This window comes from Eufriesea mexicana, unplaced genomic scaffold (assembly GCF_001483705.2).
Source record: "Eufriesea mexicana isolate 0111107269 unplaced genomic scaffold, ASM148370v2 scaffold474474821, whole genome shotgun sequence".
NCBI classification, from domain to species: domain Eukaryota; kingdom Metazoa; phylum Arthropoda; class Insecta; order Hymenoptera; family Apidae; genus Eufriesea; species Eufriesea mexicana.
In genome coordinates this window covers 327894-338559 of record NW_016907964.1, presented here as the reverse complement: position 1 = coordinate 338559, position 10666 = coordinate 327894, and the positions used below count along the sequence as shown (strand labels likewise).

General features: G+C 23.7%; 2 protein-coding genes across 2 annotated transcripts in view; one reads left to right on the top strand and one right to left on the bottom strand.

Annotated features, from left to right (window-relative positions):
- Positions 1-607, bottom strand: part of LOC108548414 (transcription factor SPT20 homolog) — a 6981-nt gene extending 6374 nt beyond the window's left edge. Inside the window, exon 1 of the mRNA XM_017901334.1 lies at positions 487-607. The gene's annotated coding sequence lies outside the window, so the exon portion shown is untranslated. The remainder of the gene's footprint in view (positions 1-486) is intronic.
- Positions 608-2088: 1481 nt separating this feature from the next.
- On the top strand, positions 2089-10215 carry Graf (GTPase regulator associated with FAK). Its single transcript, XM_017901290.1, has 20 exons — positions 2089-2403; positions 2886-3043; positions 5113-5184; positions 5315-5416; positions 5511-5621; positions 5723-5827; positions 6475-6546; positions 6872-6938; positions 7045-7142; positions 7221-7315; positions 7502-7583; positions 7710-7812; positions 7914-8135; positions 8271-8376; positions 8485-8803; positions 8900-9086; positions 9182-9326; positions 9408-9464; positions 9567-9646; positions 9724-10215. Exons 1-20 carry the CDS (start codon positions 2244-2246, stop codon positions 9813-9815), a joined length of 2433 nt encoding a protein of 810 aa, XP_017756779.1. The 5' UTR covers positions 2089-2243; the 3' UTR covers positions 9816-10215.
- The last annotated feature ends 451 nt before the right edge of the window (positions 10216-10666 follow it).

Sequence of the window (10666 nt, the reverse complement as noted above, 5' to 3'; positions counted from 1 at the left end):
TTATATTATAAAATATACATAGAGAATTGTATATATACTATACAAAATTTGGAAAATGATTTAAAAAAATTTTGGTTAAGTACAACAATTTAATGAATAGTAATAATATAATTTATTATGAAATGTAAAAAACATTAATATGAAATATTTTACAAATATATTTTATTGTACATTTGTTTATTGATGAGACTAGTATATTTCTTATCTCATCTTATGAATATTATAACAAATGTTTTAAACATAACGACAAATTAATGGAATCAAAAACTATCAAAATATAAAAAATAAAATCAATAAATTAAATTTACCTAAATAAAGGGTTATGTGCAAATTACAAATAGATGTATGAGAATATGCTTTAATCACAGCGTGAATTCACCGAATGTCAAAACAAGCACGCTACATAAGAGGTTATGTAAATGTTTATGAATTAACACTAATTACAGTTAAATATTTCAAGTGAAATATAAACAATAGGTTATTTACCTCCAATGGATCCAAAAAATGATCTAATAGTAAACATTGGGCATAGGATGTGACTCAAGTTAATTTTCTTATCATAACCTCACACCAATTGATAAATAATACACAAGTTTACAGATAGTGAAAATACTTGTCAACGAGTCCTAATAACCAACAAAAATTATTTAGTGTTAAATAAATAATATTTACAAATTAGAAACGTCATTTTAAGACACAATGTAACCTATTATACAAACACCACACAATCATAGACTGGAAAATTGACCACATTTCTCTCTAGCGAGATATTCAATTTATACTTCACAAGCTTAACTAGCATTGGAACAACCAAAGACGAATTTGGTATTTCATGTTCAACACTGATATAGCTTAAAAAGAAGACAGATATATCAGAAAAATTATTAGTGTAAAAGAGAAATTGCATTAAGAAATCTAACCAACATTTTGGTAAATTTATTTATGAAAATTATACGTAAACAACTGTACTAATTTGATTTGAATTTAATAAAAACAAAATTTTTTTATTTAAAAATTAAATTATTCCTAGATTATATTTTTAATATAAGATTTATATCCATTTAGTTTATATATTCTCATTTATGGTACAACTGTACTACATAAAGTCCCGTTACCAATATACCAATGGGATTCCATTCTTTCAATAAATTGTTCATGTTCAAGATTATGATAATCCAAACCTAAGTTCAAGACGTAGACATTTTGTATCGAAGATCGATATTTGTAAGTATACAAGACAATGTAATTTTAGTAATATATGATGTTATGTTAATGCAAAAACTATCTCGGTATTGGGTAAGAAATGTATGGAATTCAAGCAATTTAAGAAAGCAAATTTTGCTTCCAAGTTTTCACATCCACTTGTAGTCTTAGGTAAGTAATATTTAAAAATTGTCATCTAAGAGGAAAAATTAGAAAACTATTTACTACTTTATAACTTATTACTTATTCTAATTTTTGTACAATTATAAACTGTATTTAAAAACATAGAAATTTTTATTTTTTGATAACAACACATTTAATTATTAATTTTAATTTTCTTAGTAAAGTTCTTTGTAAATATATAATATATTCTTAGCTTTTTAAATATTATATTATATTCAATCTTATTTAAAATAATAGATTTATAAACATATTATATATTATATAATTATTTTAATAAATTTAATGTCTCTTATTATTAAAATCAATAATACCATTTATTTAAAAAAAATCGTTGATTAAAAAAGAATTATTAATTACAGCATTTATAGATATATTAATAAAAATTTTGTCTTTAAATACCATAATCAGTATATAATATTTTATATAATAATTATTTAATATAATTGTGTTGTATTTATAATATAATTTTACATTACATGTTGTAAATATCACAAATGTTTTGAATAACCCGCCATTTAAAGTGTAGTTAGTATATTTGACTCAAGATGGTACATGATCTTTAATCGACATTGTAAAACTCCTGTCTACATAATCGTGCTAGTGATTTGTATTAGCTTAACGAAGATTCAGAAAATGTATCGTTCATGACTATCAATAAATGAAAGAAATTTTCTGAACCGATTTTACTCACGTCAAAGAACATTTGCGTTACAAAGTATCTTGATATACAAACTGTGATAACATCGTGTCTTTATTAAATGATCACAAATCGTAATATATAATCTAAGTGATAATTTATCGGTTCTGTTGTTTTGATTTATTAATGACATTCGAATTTTAATATACAATCAAGAATAATGGGTGTTGGCCTCAAACCATTAGAGTTTACGGATTGCTTAACCGATAGCCCTTATTTTCGAGAAAATCTTCATTATCATGAACGTGAATTGGAAAAGACCAGCCAACAAATTAAACGGCTCATCAAAGAGGTCAAAGATCTTTTATTAGCTGCCAAAAGTAAGTTTATTCGTCGTATATGATAAGTTTCTGTATGCACATGTAACAGCTGCTCTTATCTTATTCTATTTTACTTGCATGTTTTTCAGTGGCATATCTTACTTACAAAGTTATAATATTGAACAATTTCCTTATATGTTGATACTAACCTTTTTCTAGATTTATGAGTTTCTATAAATTTTCTAAATTATATTTTTATTTATATCATATTTTGTTTTGCAATATATATATTTAATAACATGTAACATGCATAACATATGTAATTTTGTTTGGTTCATTTATGATTATATTATATTACAATATATTCTGATATTATATAGAATAATATCTTATTGCATTATAATTATATTTTTACTATTTGTATAATTAAAGATGTAATAACTATAAATAATATTGTTTATTAAAATACTATTGTATTATGAATAATATTGTAGTATAAAGTTTATAATCATGACAATAAAAGTTATTAACTTTTTTTTTAGACCTATCTAGAGCCCAGAGAACATTTTCCAAAACATTGCAGAATTTTAGTTTTGAATGTATTGGAGAAACTCAAACAGAAGACGAAACTCACATATCGCAAAGCCTTAAGGAATTTGGTAAACTTATTGCATCAATAGAGGATGAAAGGGATCGCATGGTATGCAATGTTTTTAGTATATAAATGTATTTTATATTTCTTGAAAAACTATTTTTGGATGAAAATAATTTACTTTAAAACATCTAATTGTAAGATACTTTTATTATAGTTTTATTCATTTATTACTGTTTAGTTTTATATCATTTGGGAAGAAATTGATTTTTATTTTTGATATAAGAGAAATTAAATATTATAACATAAATACTACCAAAATTATAACAAAATTTTGTGTATTATATTTCTTATATGTATAGTAATAGAAATATTTCAGATACAAAACTTTTTTGTATGTTTTATGTAACAAATATTATTGTGTATTATTTATTTGTTTATAAAAATGTAATAAGTGCTATTATAAAAAACTCTGTTTTTATAGAAGGAGCACATCCTGGTTATTTAATGGTATATCTTTTGAGTCATATTTTCAATCAAACTTCTTTCTATATTTTGCATATTAAATCATATTTATTTTTTAACTGTTTAAAAGCAAACAATTTAGTATATTATAATGTATATACTTTGTCATGTTTCTGAATGCACACAAATAGTTTTTATTTTTGAATTACAAAAAGCTTCTAACATTTATATTAATATCCTCTTCAAGGAGCAAGCAAAATTTCCATATATTATTGCATGTAACTGTTACATATAACATATCCTTATAAAATATTTTAAGCAGTTGATGCATATAAAAACAAAGGTCAAGTATTCTTAATGCTATTAATAGGTTAATAACATTTTATAACAAGTTATATATTTAATTACCTTTAATATATTAGGTAAGTTGCATATTTAAATATTTGTTATGCAAAATAAGTCTTTTCCCAAATAGTGAAATAACAGAATGCTATTATGCTTGTTTTACTATAGTAATGTCAATATTTGTGTGTGCATGTGTGAACATAGGACACATGCATACATTTGCATTCATTTCTTAATAAGGAATGTGGCTTAGTAATCTTTTATAATTTAATAATTTTCTACTTAATCTTGTATTTTAGTAATGATATGATATAAAATTTCATTATATTTAGATTAAATAATTAGAATTGAATTATTCTTCAATTCTTATCTTGAATATTAAGGCACAATATTGTTCACTTTAGTATTTAGTGTTAAAGTAGTTACAATAAGCTTATTAAAACAATGTATGTTAATAAGTCACATATTTTCTCTTAACATTATAAATAATTATGCGTGTTTCTTGATACATAAATGTGTGGATAATAAAATAACTAAATTGTGACTTGAACATTGTATTTATATAAATATTTTCACACTTCCCCAAAATTATTGAATTATTTTTTAATAATGTGTATCAGAATAACTAATTTGTTTTTAGTGTTACTTAATTACATAAATTTTTTTATTATTTAATAAAATAGTATATTAGTAGTAAGTATTCTATGTATTTGATTTTTACAAACATTTATCATTAAAACATTTAAAGTTATTGATTTAATTAAAGAAGTGATAATATAAATAGAAACTTAAAATTGCTTCAACTATTATATAATAATGTAAAAGAAAACATATATCATTTGTGTATCAAAGCTGTGACAATTATAATAATTTTCAAGAAATAAAATATTTTTAGTTAATATGTTCTGAATAAAATGTGAATAAAAATTATGTTAGAATTAATAGATTATTTAAGGTTTTTAAAACAGTATTTAAATATATAAAAAATGTTATTTACCATTTCAGTTAAAAATAAATGTGTATATTATTTATTATTATATATGATTTATATTATTATGTGTGGTACATATTAATTTATTTTTCACATTATTGCTTTTATAATAAACATTAGCTGTATACATCACAAAATAGTTATTTAATTTACTGTATATACTCGTATTATAACTTATTTACATTAAAATATATAATTTATTTATGTAATATATGTAGTTGTGCATATATGCACATATGATTTTTAAATGTTATATAATTTTATTTCTGTATATATTTATTTCAATATAAAGCAATGTCACTGCTTATTGATTTAATAAATTTAGATTTAGATACTTTTATTGTTGTTTGTTTAATTTAATAATTTTTATTTTTAGCTTGAACGTGCTTATGATCAAATTATACTTCCCTTGGAAAGTTTTAGAAAAGAGCACATCGGAGGTGTTAAGGTAATATATTAATTTTCATGTATTCAATTTGTCAAATTATATAATTATATTTTAAATTATTTTCAAAAATTAATGCATGTATTATAATTTTTTATTTAAAAAGTGATATATAAATGTGATATATTAACAGGACGGAAAAAAGAAATTTGAAAAACAAACTATTAAATTTTGTCAAAGTCAAGAACGTTACTTGAATTTATCTACAAAAAAACAAGACAATGTTCTTCAAGAGGTAATTATTTATATAATTATATTGTATAAGTATTTATATACCATAAAAGTAAAACATTTGTAGTACTTGATCTAATAGGATATGTTATTTTTAGGCTGATGCAACATTGGAAATGGCTGAGAGACATTTTTGTCAAGCAAGTTTAGAGTATGTATTCTTGCTACAAGAAGTACAAGAACGCAAAAAATTTGAATTTGTTGAAACTGTAAGTTTCTCTTTTTTATTTTTTTCATTAAATTATTGTAAATAATAAATTAAAAGTAACTTGTAAGTATTACAAGTTACGAATAATATTATTTTCTTCAGTTATTAGGTTTTATGTTTGGTTGGTTAACTTTCTATCATCAAGGACATGAAGTTGCAGAGGATTTTAAGCCTTACATGACTGAATTACAACTAAAAATACAAAAGGTTGGTTTTCTTAGTACCTCATATTTTATTGCTTAAATATACATGAAAAAGGCATTAGTACTACAAAAGCACGATTCTAAAACTGATTACTTACATTAGCACTATTTAAATGATAAAAAGATTGCTTTGTGCATTATAACATTGATTTATATAAATTTATAAAGTACATTGTGCATTGTTGTTTCACATTCCACTTTTCATAAAATTTGTATTACAGAAATTAATTTATACAGTAAGTTATATTAATATATTTTATAAAAAATGTACACTTTATTTATAATGATTCATTAATTTTAATGAATTATGAAAAAAATAATTTTATCATTTTATTATACATATATATAATGTTTCATTTTATTGTAGTATTCGTGATTATAAGAATGTGACACAACATACCCCAAATATTTTGAGAGAATTATTTGGGATATATAATTTGGGTATTTTTAAATGTTTTGTTGTGCACTTTAAGTATTTTAATATTAGTAATTCTCTTATAATTGATTTAGTTGTTAATGTTCAACTACTTGTAGAAATACTTAAATGTAACTTCTTACTAAATTATTGTGTGGTGCAAATATTATTAGGATAACAGCATGGCAAATAGCTTACTAATTTTAAATTTTATGTGTGTGTGTGTGTTTTACAAGACTAGAGAAAATTTCCTTGCTACCCGGGATAAAACAGAATCACTTATGAATAAAATGAAGGATATGAAAAAGGTATGTGATATATTTTTACATTATTTTTATTCATTTTTAGAATTAATCATTTTCATTTATAGTATGTAAGAAGAAATGTCTTGTTGAAATATATTTAAGATTGCTTTATTAACTCTAAAAACTATTATGAGCGCTATGTTCATGTTCACATGTTCACATTATATTTTTATGTTCATTAATGAAAATTGATGCAAAAGATCATTTGTTGCTTAATAATAAAATTTTTACGTTCATAGTTTCTTTTATTTGAATAAAAGAATGTTAATGTTTTGCATTAATTTTAGTAATGTTTAATGGAAATGCTAGTAATATTTTCGTTTTATAGTCTGCTGTAGAAAGTGGAGTCAATAAACTATACACACGTGAAGGTTATTTGTTTCTAATGGAAAAAAGTAAGTGTATAATTTTTTATTTAGTTGATAATTGTAACAAACTTTATTTACATTTAAATATATTAATATAATTATATTATAATGTTTAATTGATTTAATTTTACAGAAGCATTTGGCACAACATGGACAAAGCAATACTGCACATATCAAAAGGATAAAAAAGAATTTACAATGATACCATATAATCAACTTACAGGCAAGTTTGTAAGTAAAATTTATCATCTATTAGCTGTAACAACTTATATAAAAAAAAAAAGATTCACTAGTATTATATTTTAACAGAGCAGCAAAGAAGTTTTAATATTGGCATCTTGTGTACGTCGTATGTCAGATACAATTGAAAAACGATTTTGTTTTGATATCACTACTATTGATAAGTAAGTTCAAATTAAATACATTTAAGTATGTTATTACAATTTACTTTCCAATTATAGAAAATATACATTTATAAATATTTACATTTATAAATATACGTTTAATAGAAAATATACATTTTCACTATCATTAATTCATAATATAAATATTTTTATTGATTATGTTTATTGATCTTTTTATCTTTTTAGACTTAATGTTGTATATACATTCCAAGCACTTTCTGAAGAAGATAGAAAGTTATGGCTTGATGCTATGGATGGTAAAGAACCAGTAAGTAACAATTATTATTTAATTTTTCTAATAATTGTTAAAAAACAATCATTACATTTTGCAATTAGTGTATTTTACATAATAAATAATCGCAAAATAATGATACATTATATTTATTAATTTTAGAATTATCCTGTAGTAGGTGTATCAACAAAATCTGAAGAAACTATTTTAGATGAAACAGGTTTCATGTTCATATCAAAATGCATTGCAACGCTTGAAGAAAGGGGTAAGATTGTTATAAACATTTACATATATGATATTTTTTAATACCTTCGTTATAATATTCCATTAAAAAATAGTTTCAACATAATTATATTATTCTCTCAGGCCTTGAAGAACAAGGTTTATATAGAGTTGTTGGTGTTACCTCCAAAGTAAACAAGCTTTTAGCAATGGGACTAGATAGAAGGAAATTAGAAAAATTGAACCTGGATGATCGCTTTGAATGGGAAAGTAAAACTATTACTAGTGCACTCAAAACATACTTACGGACGTTATCTGAACCATTAATGACCTTCCGATACTATAATAGTTTCATTTCAGCTGCGAGTGCGTATAGGTATTCTCTATAATATTATTTTATTTGAAACTCTCAAATTTAGAATACCTTTTATATTGATGTTTTATATAAAAAATATATAATCCTTTTACTATATTTTTTATTTTTACTATTCTTTTTAACAGAACAAGAAATCAAAGAAGCACGTATCAATGATATTCATAATCTTGTTTACCGGCTTCCAAAAGCAAATTTCAATATGCTAGTTCTTCTTATTAAACATTTGTACAGGTATAGATATTATTTTGTTATATTAATAACAAAGTCTATATCATTGATATTAAAATTTAAAAAATTGGACAATTTAGTCAAAGTTATTTAATTGTATTGTTTTTGCAGTGTTGCAAAGAAAAGTGATAAAAATTTAATGACTATTGGCAATTTGGCCGTATGTTTCGGTCCATCTTTATTGCGACCTGAAGAAGAAACAGTAGCTTCTATAATGGATATCAAATTTTATAGCATCGTAGTTGAGATTTTAATCGAAAATTGTGAGAGAATAATTGCTGGTCCGCCACAAGATACTGTACGCTCAACACAAAATACCGCTTCTGCTAGATCACAACGTACTACTGTAGAGGATGGGCCGACATCTTCTGGTAATGGTACTCCTTTTCTAAGGTATCCAGTACATGCTATGTCATCGCCACATGGACATGTAAGTTACATATTAATTGATTTTATATTTTAATACAAAAAGTCAAATTTGCTTGAATTATACAATATATTAGCTGAAATTAAATTATTTGTACAGCTTGTTACGAGATCATACTATGATAGCCCACTAGCAGTTGTTCCTAAATCATCTACTATTGACGAAAGAAAAAATGGAGACTATGAAGAAACAGATCACACAAGTCACAGAATTCCAGCATATTTAGATCGAAGTGAACGTGTAAAATTAACTAATACGAATCTTATGTATCATTCTGCAGATAAAGGTTATTTTCATTCTGTTTAAAAATGTACTTTTTCATTTGTATATTTCATAATTTCATAATTGTGAATATTGTATACATTCAGTTTTAATTTACAGGCAATACAAATAGTTCCAATGAATCAATTGCCTCTGATTCACATTCAGTTTCATCTGACTTGCCAGTAAAACATAAACGTGGTTCTATGATGTCTGTACATTATCCATCAAGTTATGCTCAACGGAACAATCCATCAGTATCTGTGTAAATTTTCCTCTATTAACTGAACATTTATGTCTTTTATCTAGGCGTATTTTTTTAATTTGTATAAAACATTTTTTGTAGAGTTAATACATCACCTAGCAGTGGACGTTCAAGTCCTGGACAAGTACCTGGTATTTGGTAAACAAAATTTTTGTTAAAAATCGTTAAATAATTTATTATGTATACACTTCTATTACAATAACAATATTAAACATTAATAAATATATCTTTTTCTTATAGGAGAGTCCGCACCTTATATGCTTGTGTGGCCGAAAGTGATGGAGAGTTGTCATTTGAACCAAATCAAATTATTACAAACGGTATACAACATTTATGGTTACATGACAATTATTATAGATAAGATACTTACAAGTACCAATATAATTTTTTATTACAGTAAAGGCCTCTTTGGAACCAGGTTGGTTAGAAGGTACATTAAATGGTAAAACGGGATTGGTCCCAAAGAATTATGTTGAACAATTGCCTTGAATTTGGAAAAACCAAAGAGTGCCTAAATTGTTTTCACATTCCAAAAGTTATAGGAAATGTTTAGTACCATTGCCTACTGAAGCATATGTTCGCAAAAACAGGGATGCTACGATAACATATGTGAAACAAAATGTTTTCTATTTAAATTCCTTTGGGTACAATTTACATAGTCAATTACACACGCGTGCAACACCTCCTTCCTCACACACACACACACACACACACACATACACAACACCTTTTATTTATTAGGAGCCTTTTTGCTCAAGAACGTCTATAGTGTATATAATCAATTGTAGAAAAATTTATATATATCTACATATATAGTGCTAATATATTACACGATATTTAAATATATTTGTACTAAAAGATATTGCTCCAGTATATAGCTTTTAGGAGATCTCATAGGCAATAATATTTGTTTATAGTGCGATAATCTTTACGCGTACGTGCACATACGTGTACACATATATAATATCAGAATGTGATAAAATAAATAAATACCAAATACAATCAGAATTTTTAATAAAGAATTTAATAATATAAAGGCTATATTAATTTAACTTAATAATAAAGAAAAATGAACATACATTTTTATAATCTGTCAAATAATACCCACATGCTATAATTTTATAAATCAAATAATCGAAATCTAAAATAATATAAGAATTTTTTTTGAAAATATCACTTTGTGAAATATTTATAATATATATTACTAAATTTAATTTAAAAAAGTATTGTAATTTATTATTTATGGGATCAAACTTATATGATTTTACAAAATTATTACACAAAAACAGTTAATGCATTTTATACAATTATTTTATAAAAAAGTAATACTTTTTATATTT